Source organism: Zophobas morio, unplaced genomic scaffold, assembly GCF_036711695.1.
Source record: "Zophobas morio isolate AGI-343-1 ecotype UQ-CSIRO unplaced genomic scaffold, CSIRO_AGI_Zmor_V1 ptg000004l, whole genome shotgun sequence".
Classification (NCBI taxonomy): domain Eukaryota; kingdom Metazoa; phylum Arthropoda; class Insecta; order Coleoptera; family Tenebrionidae; genus Zophobas; species Zophobas morio.
In genome coordinates this window covers 15,766,799-15,790,226 of record NW_026972109.1, presented here as the reverse complement: position 1 = coordinate 15,790,226, position 23,428 = coordinate 15,766,799, and the positions used below count along the sequence as shown (strand labels likewise).

The following is a 23,428-nucleotide window of genomic DNA, read 5'->3' as shown; positions in this document are numbered from 1 at the left end:
CCAACTTGACTTTTTATCGAGTGGTTCCGTAGAAATGACCGCTACTGTAGTAACTGAATGCAAATACACAAGTTATTACGGGCGTGTGGCGGCAGATTTTTAAAGTTACGGCAGTTAACAGGAGCACAACAAAAGTACCCCTGGGGTGTTGTAGCATAAGCGGAGTTTGGGGCTACCGGTCTGGAGCTGTTCTCCCCCCACGACGGTGATTCTATCTATCGCAAAACCTACCCGCACACATATCTCCATTACGAACGTGTCCTGCGGAACTAGGCCATTACGGTCGCCAGACCCCCAAGAGGATCTCGGCTAGCACGAAGCCGAGAACTTTACAACATCGGCGGCCGCCTCTATCCAAACCTGTGGACTTGTACAGGTGACACGATAAATCTCGCCAGCTCGACTAGGAACCGAACTTCGTTTCTGCCACGTTTTCTATGTCATTTAACCTCAATTCCATTTTCAAATATTCAATCTCTTATAACTCTGATATTAACAACAACTACACAAGTGTTAAAGTTTCAACGAGGAATAAACAACATTTTGTGAAAATTTAAACAACAAATAATTCTTATGTGAGATTTTTTAAAAATAGGACATCAAATAATTTATGATAGAAACATTCATCAACAAAGTATTTACAAAACAAACTTAGCAAGGATTTATTAAACAAAAAATCTGGTGTGAAATAACTTGTACAAATAGAAATATTATGGGAGGTTAAGACTGTAGAACCAGGTAGAACATGAAATTTACGTTCAATTAAAATTATACAACAAATAAAATTACTGAAGCTAAAACTGTGAGATTGAGAAATATTGTATGAGGTGAAGAATAATCTGTAGCGTTGTGAGGGCATGCCTCGATTAATTAATCAGTCTGTAGCGTTGTGATGCATGCCCTGATGAATTAATCATGACAACGACGATAACCACCTAAGGGAAGAAAATATCATAACCCCCGCCAGTTCGCAGTTTAATGAACTTGTTTAACTGCCGTAAATGAACTATTATAGCAATCTTGTGTGAAGAATTAAGAAGTGTTATAATGTAACACTTACGTATATGCATCCACACACTTATTCCTAATTAAACAACAAGGTGTTTTCCTGACTAAGTGAATTTCATGAAATCTTCTAGCAAGTGGTTTATTTAAATAATCCTAATTGTTAAACTGTGTTTGCACTAGCTGACGATTAAGAAAAACTAACTTGATTGGTGAATTTACAAACAATGAAACAAATTTACAGCACGTGTTTCGCGTTGACCGGAAATCTGCATTTTTCCGATTAAAAGGCCGCAAGAATTAACCGCGCGGGTTGGGGACAACAGAGTGACGTCAGTTACGATTGATTGTCGTTAAACAAAGGCTTCCTCCCGTTTTATTAACTACCAAACCAACTAATTTAAACCTAGCGCATACCACGTGTTTACACTCACACAAGCACATTCAGAATGACCTTACGCCATGCTGCCCTGTCTCCACCAATCCACCAACCCTGTAACTAAAAACCCCTAGCGCTAAATCGTCCGATTACCAAGCAAGCATTTCCGTGCACGAGGTTGCCTATGTTTAACGATTTCCTTTTTTTTTGATTGAATTTTTTTTTTCTTTCAAATTCAAATTATTCAAATGTGATTTCGCGCCGCTGTTAATTAATTTCAGCGCGAAAACTTTAAATTCGGTCACCACAGTACTTTGGATCATTTTTACTTCCCGAGCGTAAGCTAAGTAATCGAGTCCATCTGACGAATGGATACTTTTATGTTTTCTTGACGGTTCATGACACCTAGAATACGAAAAAAGTAGTCTCCCGTTTCTGGCTGTCTGTCTGTCTGATGTCTGTATCCATTTTTATTAGACACGTAATCTTCTTAACTACCGGATCGATTGTTGTCAAATTTTGTATGTACGTGTATATTAGGAAATCATATAGATGGTTAAATGCAAACTAAAATTTGGCGGCCAAAATTTATATTAGTAAGTTTTTTATATTTTATAAAATAAGATACTACTGCGCTTGTGATGTGTGAATCCGTGTCAATTTTCAGCCTAGACATCCAGATTTTTGGAAAAAAAATTCAGGACTATTAATATTGTGCAATTTAATTTTGAAACTGCAAAACCGAATGCTCTGAAATCTTGTAAATATATTTTAAGGTTAATCATGATAAATCATTAAGAAAAATTTAATGGTTTATCCCCTCCAATAAAATTGATGACGTCATCTCAAAATTTTGCTGAATAAATTCTATGCAAAATGTGCAAAATATGATGAATCTATTCTTGTGATTTATCATTGCTTTAAAACTTTTTAAATTTCTTATACACGGTGACTCATAAACATTTAATTAATAAATGGGTGAATTTATTTTATTGATTAAATAGGGAACGGCTCACTCTATGTTCCCGAAAATTTGGCAATGCAATACTGTTATCATTAGTATTACACTGCACCTATCCAAAGTGATATATGGGTCTTTGCAAAAATGTTGATGACATCATCACAAAATTTTGTTCACGGAAAACTTATTTGATATGTACGCGCAACACGTTTCTTTACATTTACTTTAACCTTATATACTGTTATGTTCAGCTCTCGTTGTTCGGACTACTCTAACTGCTCCCGACGGTGGATCCCATTTAAACAGCACGCGATCCTTCTCGAAACGCCTACGTCACCGGTGCTAGACTTCTCTGGAGCGCCTATTCGCGACTTCCACTTCTATGCTCTTCTCCAGCCGCCGTCACCGACAAAGAGTTATCGGCGGCGTACATACGAGAACCCATAGGGGTCGTTTTAGGGCGGCGTATGGGTTTATTTCGTAACAATACATATCTTTATTTTAACTTACAAGACTTCTCATAAAAAAAATTAAATTCACATAATCAGATTTTATAATTCTTCGGAAAAGCTGAATTTGTTTTATTGTACTTCTGGGGTGAGGGATGTATTGTCGAAATAAGCTTCGACCGAATTTTTGTTGACAGTATTAAAGAAATAAATATAAGCTTTGTAAGATATGCAGTCATCGTTCCACTCATTAATTTTTCTTGAAAGGAAAAAAATAATTTTATAAACTTAACTCCTTTTAAATTAATAAATGAACTTAAGAAAATTATATCATCATTTCCAAATAAAGGTAGCACAACTTAATTGTTTAAAATAAAAAGTAAGTACTGTAATCGGGTCCATTAGACGACCTACTAGTTTTATGTTTTTTTCGCGACGTTTCATGACCTTTAGAGTACGAAAAAATAGGTCTCCCTTGGCAAAAAATTTACAAACTTTGAAATTACATATTGAATATTCTGAAAACTTGCAATCTTTTTAAGGTTATCATGAGCATTGTAAATCATTAATCAAAATTTTTCCGTTTATGTCCCCCCTAAAAAATTATGACGTCTTTTTACATTTTTTCTCATAAAATGTTTCTTAAATTTGATTGAATTACATACTCCAGTATGTGTGATTTAAGAATCCGTGTTGAGCTTTTACCGACATTCATATTTTCCGGGAAAAATTCAAAACTGTGTTTTAAAATTTAATTTTGAAAATGCAAAACCGAATGCTCTAAAATCTGACAAATGTTTCAAGGTTACAGGAAGCACGATAAATCGTTAATCAAAACCTATTACTTTATGGCCTCTCAAAAAATGCTAATATCATCTTACAGTTCTGCCGAATAAATGTTCTTTAAATTTTATAAAGTAACCTGTCCTGTATATGTAATTTATGAATGCATTATGAGTTTTTCCCTAGATTTTTGGAAAAAAAATCAAATTTTTTTATAACAATATTTTGCAATTTAACTTCGAAATTGCTGTCAAATCTTGCAACTATCTTAAGGCTATTGGAAGCATGATCAAAATTTGCCCGTCATCTTACAATTTTCCGAATAAACGTTCTTTAAATTTATATTTGTGGAAAAAAAATTGAGTGTGGTTAATTCATTAATCAGTCCTTTCTTCTGCGTTGGGGAGACAAAATCAAATTTCATTCCCTTTTGACTGCTGATGTTTGTAATCTGAACGTGCTAATAGTTGAATTTTTTCAAAGTCTAAACATAAAGAACATAAACAATCGAAGTTAAGCTTGTACTGAGAAATTGAGAATATCTACATTTTCCCGTTGGTTCTCCGTTTTAAATATATTTCATATTGTCCACACTTGTGCGAACGGCGAGGTGTTAATTACGCAACTAAATCGTTTTTACTTTATAGAGGTTATCAGTTTATCACAAACGAAAATCGCAAAATCAAATTTTATAAGACTATCATTTAAACAGTCAGTAATACATATATTACAGTTTGGGCGAGAATAAAAAATACAAATTGTATGTTCAATAACGTATTGAGCGGTAAAATATGAGCAGCAAAAAAAAAATAAAAACAGGGAGACACATATTTTGAAATGAGTACCTCAATAAATACTTGAATGCGTGAAAATCTAGTTGGGTGGTAAAATAAATAAATGGGCAGTTACACGCAAGCAGTTACCAAGTCAGGTTTCGCCTGTTACAACTATTGAGGTAAACAGTTCTGCAAATATTCATACGTTAACTATTGTTTAAACTAAGCATTTAGTGAAATAAATGGAAACTAACACTAATGGTATTCACGATTAATTAACTTTATAACTGAATTAATATTAATTTTATGTGACTGACGTTTAAGTCTAGTAGTATTTTAATATATTGTCGATTTTTAGTGAAATAAAGAAAATATTTTACAAGCATTATATTGTTACGTTGTACAAGCGAATAAAATCGGCGTAGATAAAAATCAACAATTTTTACACGACTAACTATTGCAGCGATTATGAACAAACTATGTGCGGCGTAACTGGGCTGGCTCTTCTTAACCTTCGCTGGACTCGTGGTTCGACTGAATAATGGTTCCCGACGGTGGCCTTTATTTAAATCCCTGCATTTCTCTAGATGGATCCCGAACGCTGCTTCTAGGTTTTTTTCTAGACCCGGCAATCGAGACTTCCAGTAGCCGGCTCGCGTTCGAGGAGTCATCACCAGCGTACGACCACAAAGCTCTCGACGGCAATAGGCGTCGTACCGGAGCGGCGTAAGGGTGCATTTCGTAACAATATATTTTTTTTTATTTCTTTCTTAATATACATGGCCATCTTTTCACAACAAGAGAACTTAGAATATGGTTAAAATGGTACATTTTTGCAAGGAAATATGGATTATTTCGATATTTCCTTATACAAATTTTCCATTTTAAACATGTTTTAACTTTCATGTTGTGAAAAGAAGCCTACACATATTAAAACAAAAAGGCAAAATGTAAGCCGCCCACTTATTTCTTTACACGAAATTAAAAACATGTTTTTGAGCATCGTGTTGTTCAAAGAATATTATGGATATTAAGAAAAAAAAACGTTAAATATAAAACCCCCCCACCCACCCCCTCCTTAATGATGATTTTTTTCTTACATTGTTAGTTGTGTTAGTTAATTGTAAGGAAATCTGGATCTTGCAATTAAATCCCGCCCCTGGATCTGACAACGAGTGAAAAATTCATCACAATTGACAATTGCGATCAGAAGTCAAAAATAACACAAATGTACGTTAAATCGGTGCTCTGAACTGCACTAATGAACGAAACTAATCAAGTGTAACGCACCTGTACCGCTCTTTTCAACCAAAAAAAGATTTAACTTTTACCGACCGCTGAGAACTGCCCACTTATTCTTTTAGCTGCCCATTCAATTATTTTACCGCTTAAATAATAATTGCACTGCCCATGTAGGATTAAATAACTAACCAGATGTTTAAAAAACCGCCTAAATAATTAATCCCCATTTTATAACATGTATTTTAAAGAAATGGGACTTGTTGGACTCCAAGGGTGCAGGCATTTCTGTCGAAATATATTTTTTTTAAGAATGTGAAACCCTCTCAGGGGCTCCAGCTGTGTTTTTACAAATATGTAACCTTTTCGGGCGCCCCAATTGTCTTTTTTAAAGAAGGTGAAACCTTCTCCGGGACACCAACTGTCTTTTTTACGAATGTGAAACTTCTCAGGGGTATCATCCGTCTTTTTTTTAAGAATGTGAAACCTTCTCAGGGGCTCCAAGTCTTTGTTTTAAAAATATGAAACATTCTCGGGGTCCCTAACTACCTTTTTCAAGAATGTGAAACCTTCTCGGGGTCCCCAGTGTCTTTGTTAAGGAATATGAAACCTTGTCCGTGCCCCCAACGTCTTTTTTTTTAATGTGAAACCTTCTCTGGAGCTCCAACTGTCTTTGTTACAAAGAATGTGAAACCTTCTCAAGAACCCCAACTGTCTTTGTTTAATGTGAAGCTTTCTTGGGGGTTTCAACTGCTTTTTTTAGGTGAAATTTTTTTTGTCTTATACAGTGACAAGTACTTTCTATATTACGAGTAAAATTTCGCAAAACCAAATTTTGTAAATTTTCGAAGAAGCCAACAATTGTACTTCAAGTGCGAGGGAAGTTCTGTCCTAATAATACCTAGCATAAAAATATTAAACTCATTCTCAAAACGTCTTCACCAAAGTATGTTTTGGTAGAGCCAGAAGGTGTAGGATAATTTTGGTAAAAACAAAACTGGTTAAAACAGATATATTATACAAAATCAAACAAAATATCAGTTACAGTAACAGTCGTCATTAGATCAATCTTAAAATCTATAAACTACACGTTAATATACACAAATGCTTACTATAAAATATGAATTTCTCCATTAGTATCTTAAAACCTACAAGGCCCATCTTCGAAGGCAGATTAACGATAAGGCAGAATCGTGTGAATCACAATCTATGATGTTTAAGTACATCTACTTAAAGTAAAAAAATTGTATAAATAAATGGCACGCCATCCAAGAACCTAGTGAATTAATCGAAATGGCAGTAGTATACGATTACGGGGCACTAACCTAAATATTTACAAAAAATAACTTAAACCAGATCTAACTCTTCCCTGCGTACGTTGGATTTTTAAACGTCGACGTGGCCTGCTTATAAATGGGGTTTTCGCCCTGAAACAAACAGAAACAATAATAGAAGCCACATTTTAGAGGTCAACACCAACCGTATCCCATCTTGCCATCATCGCTTCTTTTTCGAATTTGGCAAACTCCCGCCTGTCGTGGACAGTGGTAAGTAACTTCCACAAGAGTAACACAGCCATTCCCAGAAGGACCACAGCTGCTATCACTCCCAGGACGATACCCAAAAGGAAGACTGTTGTTGGACATTCGCGCTCTTCTTGCGCCCGCACTCGTAACTTGTTTTCTTCATCAAAATAGTAAACGAAACTGAATCGACAGTGGTCTTCGTCATAGAAGGGGCAAAGGACTTCGCCGTTTTTGTCGACCACTGAAAACAATTTAATTTTTATAAGGTTGTTGTTTGAGGTTATGTCATCACATTAATTATGTTTTTATTTCGCAAGAAAGCAATTTTTGTAGTCAATATCATTAGGAAACTATCTGTTTCATTTTATTTTGTGCAAGGGTGAATTTTTTTTTTAATTAGCATTAAAATATCGTCAACAGTGAATATTAGGAACAGTGGCACAGGGGGTACACTTCGGGGGCAACCTGCACGCGTAGCATAAAAAGAAGCGAGTCAGGGAATAAATTAATTAAGGTCAGGGACTGTAATATTTTTGTAAACTTTTTAAACCAGAATTCAATTTTTCTTTTTAACAAATTAATTTTTATTACCCCCTTTTTTAACAACGAATTGCTGCGCTCCTGAATAATAGGCCACACAGCGAAAATGACAGCTTTTAACTACTTGATTTTGGAAAAAAAGTTGCGCAATCACCTTATAAAGTAATTAAGTTAGTACAATCAAAGCGGGCGTTGCGGTGCGTTAAGATGGTGGTTTTCTAAAAGGAAAAACTTTAATTTGTTAAAAATTAGTGATAAAATGGGCAAAAGTTGTGTTATTGTGGACCTAGTAACTCTTGGTGATGGTGTTTTGTGTTTTCTTTTGCGGCCAGGGGATGGACAATGTGTTCAAGGGTAAGACGAACTTGGCGTTTTCTGTGCTCCGATTTTTGTTTAAAAAGTTAAAAAAATAAGCCATATCAAAATTTTGTTGCAAATTATCCACTAAAATGTGTTTTTCATGTTTCAGTAAGTTCCCTAGATGATAAAGATTCCATAGATGAACAAGTGATTCTCAAATAATCACAGATGAAAAACGATTTCAAGGTCATCGCGTGGGTGAGTTTTCTATATTTTACTTTTTAATCGCGTTGTTATAACTACATTAATGTGTCTATTAATGAATATGAAATCAAGGGTGGCTTTGGAATGTAAAAAAAAAAATGTAACCGACAAGGCAGCAAAATAATAAAAAATATGTATTCCAGAGCCACCTTGACATTTGAATCATGCATAGATACGTTATGGCATTGTTTAAGTATATTAAAAAATATGAAAATATATATTCAAAGTAAATAACAGAATGTCATAAACTTTAGGCGCTGACATTACAAATAATTACAAGACAGAAAAAAAAACGCATTAAGAACTTAAGAAGGATGTTTGTAATATCGAGTTGTTAAAGGCTGCTTTGGAGACTGTGTTTCTATGAAAAACAATTGATGTTCTCTAACGTTTTGGTAGATTTTGTTCCAAAAATACGAGATAACTAATTGTTTCTTGAACTAGTTTCCGTAACTTCTAAAATTTAAAAAGGAATCTAGAATAAGGTCAAAATCACACTAATATTACATCTAATTTTGTCAACCACATGAATATAATTTACATTAAAATAAGTTACAGACATTGAAATGTTTATTATATTTCGAAAACAAGATAAAATAAATAAATAAATAAACAAAATGTGCAGTTTATAAACTTCAGAATTTTAGTATAAAAATAATCATGTTTGAAGTTTTATTTTGTCTGTTCCATTTTATTGGGTGTACTGGGCCTCTCTCTGGATATCACACTGACATCATTGCACCGCCCCAACGTTCTTCAACCGATGGGATGATTTATTACTTCCGTTATGTTAGCCCTACACACAGCGATCTGGATTTCGGCTATATCTGCACAGTTAACTCTGCGCACTGCGCACTGCACACTCACAGAGTATTTTGTTCACGCCAGCATCAAAAATACTACGCCGAAAGCACTTCTTCAAGTGTTAATTTTTTTTAAATGTAGTATTTGCCAGCGTTTCCAAAATTTTCCTCTTTGCACAGGTCAACTAATTTTTCGTAAACACGCATTTTAAAATTTTTGTTATTGTATATTTTACTTTTTATTTTCCTAAGGCATGAAAAAATCTCATATAGGTTTCTATGAATTTATTAACAAAATCAACTGATAACTTGCGCGCCATTTTGTGTTAATTAATATCAATAGTGATTATGATAATTATATAATTATCATTTTAATGAAATTGTGTTCTTCACTTCGCGAACGACAGCAAACAAATTAAAATTACTGCTAGTCCCGCACCTGAAAATCCATCCCTCCCAAATATTTTACACCGATATACGTTTATTACTTTCTTGGCACGATCTGTAATCCGAAGTCTCCCTCCACATGCAATTTTTCGTCGCCTGAGAACTTGTTTGATCTACAGACCAAAACACACTCAGGCCAATATCGGCTCTAAGCGATTTATCTATAAGCCGACATTCGTTAGAGTTGATCTGATACACATCCACTACGAAGAACTAACCCGTTTCGATCATTGGATTTTACAACGAATAAGTAAACAAAGTTCTTGAACATCTTAACGATTTATTATATAATGTTCCCGAATGACAAAATTTACATTTCAAATTGTATTATCGAATGGTAAAACACCCACCAAAATTTGTCACCAACAATGAAATGACGCAATCTCTAAATTTTACAACAGTACCTATACCCTCCGTTTACGGTTTATGCATCCGTGTTGAGTTTTCACATTAGACGTCAAGATTTTTGGAAAAAAATCAACATTTTCCAATTTACAATGTTATTTAATTTTTAAAAAGTAGCATAGTCCTGATCTTGTGATTTATAAATACGCTATTGAGATTTTTCGGATTTTCGATTTCTCGATTTTTCAACTTTAAATGTCTCAATTTTTGTCCTCTTCAATTTTACGGTTTTTAAATTTTTCGATTTTTCAATTTTACTTTTTTAAAATTTTTCGATTATTCAATTTTTTAAATTTCTCAATTTATCAATTTTTCAATTTTTAACTTTCCTTTTCGGCTTCCGACTCCTCAATTTCTGGATCCTCCGATTTTTCGGTTTTTCGATTTTTAACTTTTGGGCTTTTCAATTTCTGGATTTTCCAATTTTTCAATGTTCCGATTTTTCAATTTTTTAAATTGAATTGGATTTCTCGATTCTTCAATTTTGCGATATTTTAATTGTTCAATGTTTAAAATTTTAGATTTTTCGTTTTCTCGATTTTTTGACTTTTCAGTTCTTCAGTATTTAAATTTTTCACGTTAAATTTTCAGTTTTCTGATTTCTCAATTGATCTACTTTTGATATTCCCACTTCTCAAAGTTTCGATTTTTCAGTTCTTCAATTCTTCGATTTTTCGACTTCGCTTTTTATATTTTAGATTTTTAAATTTTTCGATTGTTTTATATTGCAATTTCTCAATTTTTCAACTTTTCCATATTTTAATTTTTCAATTTTTAAATTTATAGATTTTTCGATTTCTCGAGTTCTACAGTATGTCCCCGGATTGAGTTCACAAGAGGAAAAAAAACTGTATTTTCTATTTTACAAAAAAATGGCATAGGAATAACATTTTTTGCTTAATTCAAAACGAATAAATCTGCAATTAAAACTTCAATATTCCTGGTCTGTAGTCTTAAAATTAATTTTTTCATATTTTCAAGTTCTTCGTTACTTGTAGTTTTTTTCCATTTTAAGGACACAGCCTGATAATATTAAAATTTTAATTGCACATTTATTCGTTTTGAATTAAGCAAAAAATGTTATTCCTATGTCATTTTTTTTTTTAATAGAAAATACAGTTTTTTTTCCTCTTGTGAACCCAATCCGGGGACATACTGTATATTTTAATTTTTCAATTTTCCGAATTTTTAAATTTTTACAGATCTCGATTTATTGAGATTCGGATGTTTCGATGTTTTGATTGTTCAATCTCTCGCTTTATCAATTTTTCCATATTTAAGTTTTCGATTTTGGCCTACATCGGTTTCTCAATTTTTCGATTTTTGGACTTCTCGATTTTTCGACTCCTCGATTTTTTGGTCTTTTGAATTTTCGATTTCTCGATGTCTCAGTTTTTGAATTTTACGATGTTTCGATTTTTCAATTTATTGGTTTTTCGATTTTTTGCTTTTCGGTTTCTCGATTTTTTGATTTTTGATTTATCCGATTTTTCAATTTTTAAACTTTAGATTTTCGAATTTAGATTTTTTTGATTTTTTGATGTTTGGATTTCTCCATTTTTTCAATTTTACGATATTTTAACTTTTCAATGTTTTAAATTTTCGATTTCGACGATTTGCTGTGTTACAGTGGTCATCACTCATCAAGAACGATTATTGCTGTGTGTTAAAATGCCTACATACTGATAAGCACGTACATACAAGACGCATTTAAGGCTGTTTTAAGTCTGCTACATTTAATTTTTGCGATTTTAAATTTGTTTCTTGATGTCTAAATCGTATATATTTAAACGGTGGTAAATATTTTGGGATAAAATGCATTTTAGTTTCAAAGATAATATGTACTTATTTAATGATTTGACTACTGTTAATAAAAAAATACGTAAGAAGATGTTCATAATAAATGAATTTGGTGTTCATAGTTTGATGATAACCCATATTTATTCTGGAGGCAAATTAGAAGACTTACTTATTAATTTCGTACCTTTAAAGTGGTCGAAGGGACGCATATTTGTTTGCGACGCAGTTCATGGATAATATACCGCGATAATATTAAATTTTTGTTATTTTAACCTTTATTTGTTTTTGTGCAAATATATGTGCTATCACATACATGAAACAGGTATGCACTACATATAAATATATTACACATTGTAAAGTCTTCAACACGTACGTTTGCTTATTTTGTGACTGCTCCCCTTACAACGTACTGACTAATACGTCCGTTTACTACCTTATCGACGTAACGTGCTTACAGACTATTTTTACCCTCTTTCGTAAGGTACCGCCACTTCATAGTGAAGCGAGTGAGATGTAAAATATATGTTCATTCTTTTCTACATGGGAAAGTGATTCTCCGTATAGGTTGTCCAACTATAATATACTTAAACAATGGTTGCTTCTGTTAGTTAAAATATTCTATAAAGTGGCCCTTTGATTTTAAAGTTTTTCAGTGTCGCTGTTATGCAACCATAACATTTAGTTATTTTATTACATCAAATTTTACCATGTCACAGGGTTTTAAGTAACTAGTAGTTGCCGAAAGAAAATAATAATAATAAAAAAACTCAACAACGAACCTAGCGTTTGTACTGCTTACACAACACCTATCTTATTAAACCTTCAATATATTTCTTGGCTTTAGCGTAGCCTGTTCATGTGACTTTCACGTGATCACTGGACTTAGTGGTTTAATTACTTCACTTACCTTCTACCACACGCACCGAAGTGGGAGTGAAAGGACACTTCTGGCACTCTTCCTCCGTCAAATTGCCCGTTTTATACTGCTGACACTGGACACACTGTTTATATTTGTTGCAATCGTCGGAACAATTCTACAAAACCTCCGTCAGTCTCAGCTTAAATTAATCAACTAAAACTTACCTTGAACGTACAGTGCTCACAAAAACGTCCAAAATAGAATCCCTCGTCATTTGCGTTACACTTACATTCCCCACAGAGGCACTCTCCGTTCCCTGAACACAACTTCGTCGGGTCTTCCGTACCCGGCCGCAGACACGACTTTGTGTCATTCTTACAGGCACAGTTATCTCCCGTCCAATCTTCGTTACACTCACAAACTCCACAAACGCATTGTCCATGGGTTGGACCGCTGCAGAGTTGTCCTTTATGACGTTCGCAGGAGAAGTTGTCACATTCGCATTGTTCTCCGCTGATTATCTAAAATGAATATAATTTTGTATTTTTCTTTCCATCCTCAAAAATTTACCTCTTCAGGGTTGGTCCTCTGTTCGCATTCGCATTTCCCGCAGATACAGTTGCCCCTTCCACTGCATTCTAGCCCGTTTTTCGGGTTTATACAATTGGCGGTTGAAACGTTCGCCGTCGTGCCAGCTTTATTACATTCGCATGTTGGTCCATATGCGGGTTCCACGCATTCGCAAATACCACACATGAAGGTACCGTGGCTGTGACATTTGGGGGAATTAATCTCGAGACCTTCGTGTTCACACGGACAATCGCAGAGCATTGTCAAGTCGATGATTAAACTCTCGTTCAAACCAACTGGGTATATTTGGATTAGTTGTTTCGTGTCTCGGGGGTCAGCAGGACACTCAACCACTTCGAGTTGGATGCGGAACTGAACTAAACTGCCTACTTTTATGTTCCCGCATTTGTTGGTTTCCACTTCTTCGTTATTGCCGTTAAGGCACTTTGAGAAGAATTTAATATTGACGGCGCTCGAAGCGTTGTGCTTCATCTCAACGGTGGATGAAATAGCTTGATATTGTTCAGTGATCAAATCAACCACATTCGAGGAGTCATTTGATAATTGACCGCATGAGGACCCTTCAATGTGTTGCCTGAGCTGTTCGTAGATATCCACTTTATCTTTAGTGACTGCGAAAATCACATTGATGGCGTTTTTCTTCACGTATGTATTGATTTGCGATATGCTGGGATAGTCTTGCCTTGATGACATCGTGTAGTATCCTTTCGTGTCCAAATGGCATTCACCATCGTTCGGTTTGACGATTCCGCCCAACTATAATTCTTGTAAGATTTTGGTCATTGAGAAATCGACTCATACCTTGCCGTCTCCTGCGTAGTGGAAGCCAGCGTCGGTTGAAAATACTAAAAGACGTCTAGCCTTCTCTCTCCAACCGATTTGGTCGCGACACACTACAGCTTGCATGATCGCGTCAAAGCCACCTTCTGGTGCGTCTAGATTGCCAGAAACTGAGGCACTTTTCACCATTTGCTAAAAAACGATGGGTGACTGGAAATGCGTTAGTTTTGGCTGAGTGTTAATGTTAGAACGAAATTGTGAGGGTTGAAGAGTGTGAAGTACATCATTCGTTAGGTAATTATTTACATAACATAAATTATCTCGAATTTGGTCAAGGTTGAAAATTGCAACTTCTTTGTTGGTTTCACTTTTTAAATTGCAAAGGTCCAACTTAAATTAAGTTGAATTATAAGAAATATTAGACGGTTAGCTACAGACAACATATATGGATTTTTTGTAAAGATGAAGACACACAAGACAATAAGTAAGATACACACTGAGATGAGCAGCGGTCGTTTTCCACATTTTAAAATCAAATCTGTACAGTACTTTTTAAAATTATTACTGAACTGAAAATATAGCAACGTGATTTATCATTTATTTCTTTTTCATGCAACAGTTGGTTCAAATAGGGTTTTCAAAATTAGGTGTTTTATAATTTAAAAATATCTTCTTCTAGTGACTTTTAGAACCGTTTACCTTATTCCGTTATAATAACTTGTGGCAACTGTTAACAAATATAATATAAAAATAACAAAATATATTTTCAAATAAATATACCAAGTCTTTTTGACAATTCGCGTTTAGATTTTTTAACTTGACATTATTGCTAAATGTACAAAAACAGCCAACAGCTAAAATAAAAGATCAGAAGAGATGTAGAAACATGGGTGAAATTTAAGACAAGAGAAAATGAGAAAATGGAGTTAAGTACTCTGAAAGTATGATGCAGCATAAAACTGATTCAACCTTGCCTTACAATTCTACGAACGTCAAAACAACTGAATACGTTAATAAAATGTGGAGACGATAAAGTATAATGTGGTGCTAGTTTGTCAACTAAAGGACAGATCAACTATAAATGTCGACAAGGAAAGGAATCAACGGGTGATATTAACCGTTAAAAATTTATTATTTCTGTTATAATATTATTAAGAGTACTAAATTTTTAGACACTTTTAGAAGATGCAGAAGAGTTATTGCTACTTAATCATGCACAAACACGTTACGTTTTAGAGGATGTTACAAAACCATTCGTTGTGCGATTAGAGTCAAGTCTTACCGCAAAGCATTTGTTAACGATTACACTTACAGAAAACCGCCATGTGTCTCGTGACAGAGTCATCACGTTCCTGAAACCGTATGGAGCTTCGCATCCTGAACACGGACTACGCAGGCTATAACCATAAACTAATTCTAACATCTACATGCAGCATTCTTTAAAAAAACATTCCACTTATCCTCACGAATAAGTGGACGTTTGTGTACAGTTCAGAAATGAGTAAAAAGAAAAAAAAAAGGCCAATTGGTACTGTACACGTAGTCCCCTGGACCTCCTAGCATGCCCTCATGCTCCTTCAGACCTGCAATGTTTCACCGCCTACTAGACCACGAACATTGACAATATTGACATGCCTCTAGAGAAAGAGCAAAGAGAAAGACTCACAATGCCAAATGTCAAATCATCAGGAGTGGGATGAACGGGAAGGGGTGAAAGTTTAGTAATAGTGCGAGTGTCTAAACTTACAGAAAACATTTTCGTGTTAGTGCTCAGTGGCATGTGATTGAGAAATCCGTAGGGAGCGACACATTCGTTGCAGGGGTGGCGTAACCTGGCCAATAATCAACTGTTAAATGTTATATTATGTAACAGGTGCCGAAACAGCAATTTTTAGCACAACGTGAAAATGTGGTGCAAAAATGGCGTTCTGGCACGTGTTGCATGCGCTGGTTTTCTACACTCGGGTCAAAAGAGAACAGAACTGCCAGCCACAAGAAAACAAAAACTCAATTTACTTACTTCAACGATGTTAACGTGATTTGAAGTATTACAGAAAATTATTATTTGGATTTTATCATGCTTTTTATAAACACCGGATCTGGCAGATTACACTGGCTACTATCTTTGAAGCTCCTCAAAAATTTCAGTTTTAGGATTTTTTACTTAAAATTTTCTTAATTTGTGTCAATAATAATAATAATAATAATACAAGACCAAAAAGTCAATAAATACAAATATTTCGTCAACTAAGAATTATCTAGATGTTTTGTGTTCTAGTGATTTTCAAAGTCATTTTTGACACGTGCGTAGAAAAAATATTGGCAACTACTCTAGAACTAGACTAGATCGATTAATAGCTGCCAACTTTCCAAACAGCCAATTTAAAAACGTACTTACTTCTCGGGTATCGTACTGACGTAAGGCATCACAACCTTATCAACAAAACTTCCAAAACCCAACATGAATTTCGACGTCATATTTTGCATAGTTTGGGCGAGGTGGTCACCCAAAGCCGACAACTTTTCCTTGTCGTCCTGCATAGACTTACTCAAGTCCATCAAATAATACAGGTCAACTGGATAATCTTCCGCCTGAGTATAATACATGCTAATGCTGTACTGCTGTCCTATAACAACATCCACAAGTGACGATTTCTACACTTTTAGTCCACAGAACACTCACTCGCTCTTAGTTTTAGTTTAATTCTTTGTGGTCTAACTTGAGTGATGCCGCCACCTCCTTCCCAGGCGCCTCCTCCGTAGCCACTGCCACTTTGACTACCAGAAAAACTTCCAGAGGACGACGAACTTCCCTCGTATCCGGAGACAATGGTTCCACCTTCACTTCCTGATTCTTGGCGCATCGACAAGGCCGCGTTTGCAATCATTATCATTTCGTTGTCGGGGTTGTAGATTTTCGAGGGGTCGCATTGATCGAGAGGAGGTAGAGGGTAGCTCGGTTGGAAGCATCGTTTGGTTGTGTTGATGTTTACCTGTCAGCAGCGGTAACGTTTATCTTGGTTTAGGATTTTTGACAACTCAAATTTATTTATTTATTATAAATTTTGATTTTGGATTATTAGTTTTCAGCCACATCTTGTATATTTTCAAAAGTTGATGTTCCATGAATTCGAACACCAAAACTTAATTAAAAAAAAAATTAATAGGCATCTCGCCAGTGAAGTCATGTTTTATTACTTTATCTTATCTAATAACTACACTCTAGATAAAAGATTCCACTTCACTGACGGTAGACACAAGTAACTGTTGTCTGGTAATCTAAGTAATTAAGCCTGCAACATTAGCGAGCAGTCGCGTTTTCAACCGGAAAGTTTACTAGACATAAATTTCGAATGATTACTTTGTATAATTTATTACTTCAAGGGTGCAAACTAGATACGTGTATTTAATATTTTTATTGGAACGCTATTACAGATGTTATTAGACTCAAGTACAAGCACATAAGTTTTTTTTTAGAATTAGTATACAAACGTCTCTTTGGTGTTTTAAACCTGGGGTATATTATTTCGATTCAAGCTATAATGAAATTCATTATCTAAATATGTTCATCAAATCTAAAATTTGCAAGCGACGTCGTGTACTTTCAAGATCATTCAATGTCCTCATATTCGAATTTGTGTCATTTTACAATTTTCATGTTGTTATTTATTAGGTTTTTCAAAAGTTTGTTCAATAGACTAATCAATGTGGTTGCATTTTGTTGAGATTTATCCATAATTTTGAAGATTCTTGGAATTTTGAGTTTATTTTTAGATTTTCGGTGGCCACCTTTTCCAGTAATTGCAAAAATTTCGATACCACCGGAACGAATTTTAAAGTTTAATTCCCGTAGATTTTTTTAAATGTTCCACATTTATCACGGCTTTATTATTCGTAATTCTGGTTCGGCTAAAAAACCTGACAACTGTCTACATTTAATCATAATCTTCAAGTCTAATAACCGATTTCTTCATTTCGGTCTTTCTTCTATCCATTCAACCCAGTTAAACTTACTGTGTCATAACACCACGCGCATGTGGGAGTCGCTATACATTCATGGCAAGTCGACCGTGAAACACATGGGTTCTGTGTGAACTGTTGTAGAATCTGTGATTTGGCTACCGCCAGAACAGCCCAGAAGACGACACCCAATAAATACATTCTGAAACAATAATTCAATCAAATTAATTTAATCTTCTCGACCCAGATGGAACACGAAACCGCTTATTTATATCCGTATATTGTTTACCCAATTGCACCACGGCGCCCCACTTCCTGTATATTACAAGACCCAGATGCCCGTCTTATCAAGCCCAAAGGGTTAGCGCTCGGGCTTATGACCTAGAGTAACCGCGTCATGACGACTTTTTCAAAGAAAACACCAGTTGTAACCACACGGACTTGTTCGCCTTAATTGGTAATTGCAACTCAGTTAGGATGAATGGATTAGTCAAGATAACCATTGTTTATGGTAGGATTTATTAGTAATATGACACACTACTTGTAAACATTTATTTTTGGAGAGTGACGTGATGGAGGGGGGCGTCGCGACGACGGTCCGCAGGTAGATTATGGATACAACAGGTTTTTTTTTTTAATAAATAAAAGTGAAATTTATTTAATTGGCACACGTCCACCCACATGCTCCAGATGGAGGAATATGGTAGAGTTAAGGGTCGGATTTGCCCTATTTTTAACCCATGGCGGGAAGTAGTGCGACTGGGTGACTAATTATTCTAAAAATATCCCTTCGTAATTGGATTTCCTTCGAGGCATTGGTTATTTGTGGAGTAATTGGTAAATTGCTTCAGTCGACTCTGCTCAATTACGATAACAGCAAGATTTTTTTTTTAATTAAATTTGTTATGGAAATTGGGTGTGTGTTTTTTGATGAAATTAATGGTTATTTACATAGTTGTTAACACATAAAGAGCAATTGTTTATACAAGTGATGTTATTGGGAAATGGTATCTTATCGATAAGCGATATCTGGCAACTTTAATGATAATCATATAAATTTACCTGATTTGAAGATTGATTTGTGATAACTGATATCTATCTAATTTTCATAATTTCGTCGATAAGGAACCTCACAACACACAGCTGCACACACCCTCCATTATTATAACTAGCGAAGTTGTAAACCAAATAAAAAAGATAGTGACTCATTGGATGAGTAATGACAGCTGTGCTGCCATCTGTTGTGTTTACGCTAAATCTGCAGCAAACACCTGTACGAGCAAAGAATGTCCATCATTTGAAGTTTGTTATTCTACATTCTCTCTGTTTTTTAATAAACTGAAAAATTTAAGTACTGCAGAAATTTCATTTTTTATTCTCATCACCATCAGCATTATTATTATTATTATTATTATTGAATTAGAATGTGATGCTACAGAACAATTTTAACTCTGCTCTCTGATACATATATATTTTTTGTAAACGTTTTATATTTAATAAAAATAATACTAATAATAATAATATTCAGAACATACTGTTCGACTGTGGCTGAATCAATATTTTAATCCACTGTTTTGGAGCAACAAACTCTTCAAATCAAACAAATTTCTACGCAATTCAAGTGCTTGTTTATACATTGGAAGAAACTTGTTTTTACTGCTGGGAGGCCATTTTTCCCGTTTGTTATCTGCTTTAAATTACTTTGTCCGTACTTATGCAATTTGCACAGTCCCTTACAATTTGCGACCGCGCGGTGCAGGGGCTGCAAGGGTGTTTTTTTTATGTCGCCAGTTTTTATTTTATATGGGTTATCATAAAACAAACATTGCAAAATCTAATTTTATCATTTTTCAAAGAAGCGAGGGAAGTTCTGTCTAAATAAACTTGAACCAATTTTTTGAAACACAGAATAAGTCACGTCCTCTCACGATGGCAGAAGTCTTTTAGGAATTATCAGCTTACGTTTATTTGAAAGTGTTCGAAAGTTTTTCGGCAGTTTTCGACAGGCATTGGAAACCTTGTAGTTTAAATATATTGGTGCAGTGTTTTACCCAGCCTAAGCGAAGGAAGTAACTGTAATCAAGTCCATCGGGTCACTAGCTACTTCCATATTTTCTTGACGCTCTGTCTGTATTTCTGTCAATATTTCTGTGTTTTCATCAATATCCACTACAACTTTTCTAGATAAGTTCTATTCTAGACCACTGTTTCTATTCCTAGTTCTATCATTTCTATCTAGACCGTGCAGCTTCAGTGTTTCCCTCAAGTTGTGCTTCTGTCGTTATATTCCGTCTATGTAACTTCGGCGAACGTCGGGAACAATCGGTAAATCAGTGGCGGTAATTCTTGTTTCTGTATTTCCCGTCAGTAACTTGTTGGACTTTCAATTCGCCAAATGATGAATTAAGCCTCCACAGTTAGTGGCGTTCGTCATGGCATTTTGAATCTTGATTCTTTTTTTAGTCAATTTACTCTTTTATATATACATTATGCCATGTGCAAAATTTCAGCTTTCTAGGTCTAAGGGTTTGGGCTTCGCGTTGATGAGTCAGTCAGTAAGTGAGTCAAGAGTTTTCTTTTCTTTATGTATTGGTAATATTTACAGTTTTTCTTTTGCATTTCTGATTTAAAAGATGTCTGTATTTTTCCACTATTACTTTTTATTACTTTTTAAATGTAGAAAGTTCTAATACTTACGAAAATGTAGTACAATTTCTAGTATTTTGATTATTAAGGTTTTGGTAAGAATATTGAAAACCGGTTTGGTAAATAAAAAATTTATTGAATTGCATTTAAGAAATAATAAGTGTATAATAAATTACTCTTAATCCTACTAAAATATACAAATATATAATTCTTAACTTGTATCACGAGATATTATTTGCAAAAATGGAATGTCTTACGTAATTATAAACAATAAAATTATTTACAAAAATTGCAAACAACAATAATTGTTGCTAAAGTTAACATTGAAAACATGTAGCAAATAGAGTGATTGTTTTCGACAATTTTAGACACACTTTATCAGAAAGAGATTCATCACAATAGAGGCACTACCTGTAGATCACATGATATGCTTGCTTAACATTTTGAATAACCTCCACGCCTCGGAAAACCAAAGCTTTTATTAATTTTTTTTAATAACAAAGAAAACAACGCTAGTGCGTCATATTTACAAACATTTAACACATTAGGCTCATTTTTAGAAAAATATTGTGGTTGTCTGTATAGTCGATAATTGACGTTTCTTACAACTACTTATCGATCTAATTTGGGCAGTTGCTGATGAGCAGCTTTGAAGTACAGTCAAGTTAGGCTTTTACTGAAAAAGTAATATACAGATAATGGTCGAAACTGCCAAGTATGTATAATATGATACCATCCATTCTACATGGATGTTGTTAACTTTGATTTACTTTTCATTTCAAGAATAGTCATAGAGTTAAAACAACTTTGTGTCGTTGCAGATGATGTCATGTCGCTTTCTTACATACGTATTACTCCATAACTATATACAATGCATTATATTACTTGTGAAAAAAGATGATGGTTAGCATTACATATTTATTTGTCCAAAATCATGTATTTTACTGTCTTATTTAGAACCCGTGAAACACGGAGGGAAACAATGATTAACCTTCAGCAATATCAGTTATTTGACTATACTTTCGATATTGTTGTTAAATGTTTGTAATCTATATGTTAGTAGATTAAAATAGAGCTACATTATGCATTTATTTACATATCACCGTCTTCTGACACAGTACTAGGATGGACTCGCCCGATTAAGATTCAGCATGATTCGGCTTCCTGAATTTAAGCAAAGAGTTCTGAGGATTTATAGCTTCAAAGATTTGATAATTCCTCGGTTCTGGATTACGTTCCCACAGAAAAGGGCAATCTTCTCCCTTTCCCTCATCAGTGTCTTCATCAATATCTACCGCAACATCTTTAAAACAATTCCTGTTTTGAACACTCAATACTTGTCCCTTATCGTCTGGAATACTATGACTCTTCCTCAAACTCCCTTTCGTTAGAATCTTATCCGCGTCGAACCCCAGCATCTCCAGTACTTCCCTCGGGTTCTGCGTCACCCACCTTCGTATCATCTCGTCGTCTTCCGTCTGTGTCCCAACTTCGGCGAACGTCGGGAACGGCCGGAAAGCCAGTGGCGGCGACTGCTGCTCCTCCCAGTAGAACATTTCCGGAGGATGCGACGTGCTCCGGGCTAACAACGCGTTCCCAGAACCGCTATGGTGTAAGTTGGGGTTCGAATGGACAGAGTAATGAGCCGAGCCGCCACAGGAAGACGGAGTCGTCATCTCCTGCAAAGCCTGGATGGCGTTTCGCACCTGCAACAAAGACACCTTCAGATGTGTTGGTGTGGGAGGAAGTGCAATAAAAACCTCCATGCTGAGTGTCGCCACGTCCTGGTGCAAGCTCGTGATTTGGTTATCCAAACGGTCGACGCTGTTTCGCGTGTTTTCCACGTCGGTCTTCAGTTCACAGTTGACGTCTTCGAGGGAGCTGGTTTTGGGGTGGTGAGGCAGGACGACGCTCCTTTGACGTTCGACGCGCTCTCGCAGCATGGCTAAGTGGTTGGTGGCGACGCCGCCCAGGCGGGGGCGGTTGCGGGTGGCGTTTTCGTGGAATTCTTGGAGTCTGAAGAAAAATTTAGAGGAGGAGGTGGTTTAAAAGGTGGAAGGGGTACCTTAAGTTGTATTTGGCGTGGCGGGGGCTGTTAGAAACTGCGTGTAAAGGCGACCTGTTGGGTGATATTGGCGACGTTTCGCCTTCTTCGTGTAGATTCTCGTCGTCTTCGCTAATGCTGGGTAAAGTTAGCGATGGCATTCCGTTGGCGTCGGATTCTTGCTGCAAATAATTCAAGCGACTTTATAGAGGTGGAAAAAGTAATAATTTAACAGAGTACTAAATAAAATCCACCAACAATTAACACTTGTTGCAGTGATGGTTATTTTAAAACTGGTGGTTCATGTATACGAATTAGAATTTTTTTGTACCTTATAATTTCAAACATATGATGTCATGCTTTAAATGAAGTAAACATTGTGCTTTGTTGCTTGTATTGTTAAAATTGAAAAGAAAACACCACCTGTCAAAAAATTGATCTAAAGAGATGCTCTTTGGATCTTAACTCGTCGTCTTTGCATGGAGGGCTATTTTGTTCATCTTTTCTTTAAAAAAATGGCCCAAAGTTATTTTGACAGAACTTCTTTCTCCTCTAAAGTAGTCCAATAAATCCTGCTTCTCTGAAAAATTATGAAATTTGATTTTGCGAAATTTTATTTTTTGCGATAACCTTTGTGTAGTAAAAACAATACATATAGGAAGTATTCGTCACAGTGTAAGAGAAAAAGGAAAGTTTCACTTTATTAAAAAATAGACAATTGAGGCTCCGAGAAGGTTTCACATTCTTAAAACAAAAGTCAATTGGGGCCCTCGAGAATAAGGTTTCCCATTCTTAAAAAAAATAGTTGGAGTATTGGGTTTTGTAATTTCAAAAATGTTAAATTTGCAAAATGTTACATAATTTTAAAAGC

At 35.1% G+C, this 23,428-nt stretch overlaps 2 protein-coding genes across 4 annotated transcripts in view; both read right to left on the bottom strand.

The window, feature by feature from the left end:
- Positions 1–6,590: 6,590 nt before the first annotated feature.
- On the bottom strand, positions 6,591–19,040 carry LOC135143014 (integrin beta-PS). Of its 2 annotated transcripts, none has more exons than XM_064074842.1 (11): positions 18,930–19,040; positions 17,922–18,069; positions 16,591–16,900; positions 16,306–16,534; positions 15,655–15,739; positions 13,929–14,099; positions 13,107–13,883; positions 12,761–13,057; positions 12,585–12,711; positions 7,073–7,359; positions 6,591–7,019 (listed from the first exon to the last, which is right to left on the bottom strand). In XM_064074842.1, the coding sequence occupies exons 2-11, from the start codon at positions 18,066–18,068 to the stop codon at positions 6,951–6,953; spliced, it is 2,499 nt and encodes an 832-aa protein (XP_063930912.1). In that variant the 5' UTR covers position 18,069; positions 18,930–19,040; the 3' UTR covers positions 6,591–6,950. The 2 variants fall into 2 exon arrangements, with proteins under 2 accessions (XP_063930912.1, XP_063930919.1); XM_064074849.1 differs by lacking the exon at positions 15,655–15,739 and adding an exon at positions 15,220–15,304.
- Positions 19,041–20,701: 1,661 nt separating this feature from the next.
- The window catches only part of LOC135142997 (potassium voltage-gated channel subfamily H member 8), an 89,824-nt gene continuing 87,097 nt past the window's right edge, over positions 20,702–23,428 (bottom strand). For both annotated transcript variants that reach the window (XM_064074823.1, XM_064074831.1), the window contains exons 13-15: positions 22,579–22,739; positions 22,274–22,529; positions 20,702–22,219 (exon numbers count right to left, since the gene is read on the bottom strand). In XM_064074823.1, coding sequence (XP_063930893.1) covers positions 21,653–22,219; positions 22,274–22,529; positions 22,579–22,739 — 984 coding nt within the window. In that variant the 3' untranslated portion in view covers positions 20,702–21,652. The remainder of the gene's footprint in view (positions 22,220–22,273; positions 22,530–22,578; positions 22,740–23,428) is intronic.

Coding starts and splice junctions, on each gene's coding strand:
- LOC135143014 (XM_064074842.1), bottom strand. CDS start 18,068: ATGTATTTATTGGGTGTCGTCTTCTGGGCTGTTCTGGCGGTAGCCAAA. Junction 14,100..15,654: donor CTAACACGAAAATGTTTTCT/GTAAGTTTAGAC, acceptor ATCGTTTTTTAG/CAAATGGTGAAAAGTGCCTC. Junction 7,020..7,072: donor TGATGGCAAGATGGGATACG/GTTGGTGTTGAC, acceptor TGTTTGTTTCAG/GGCGAAAACCCCATTTATAA.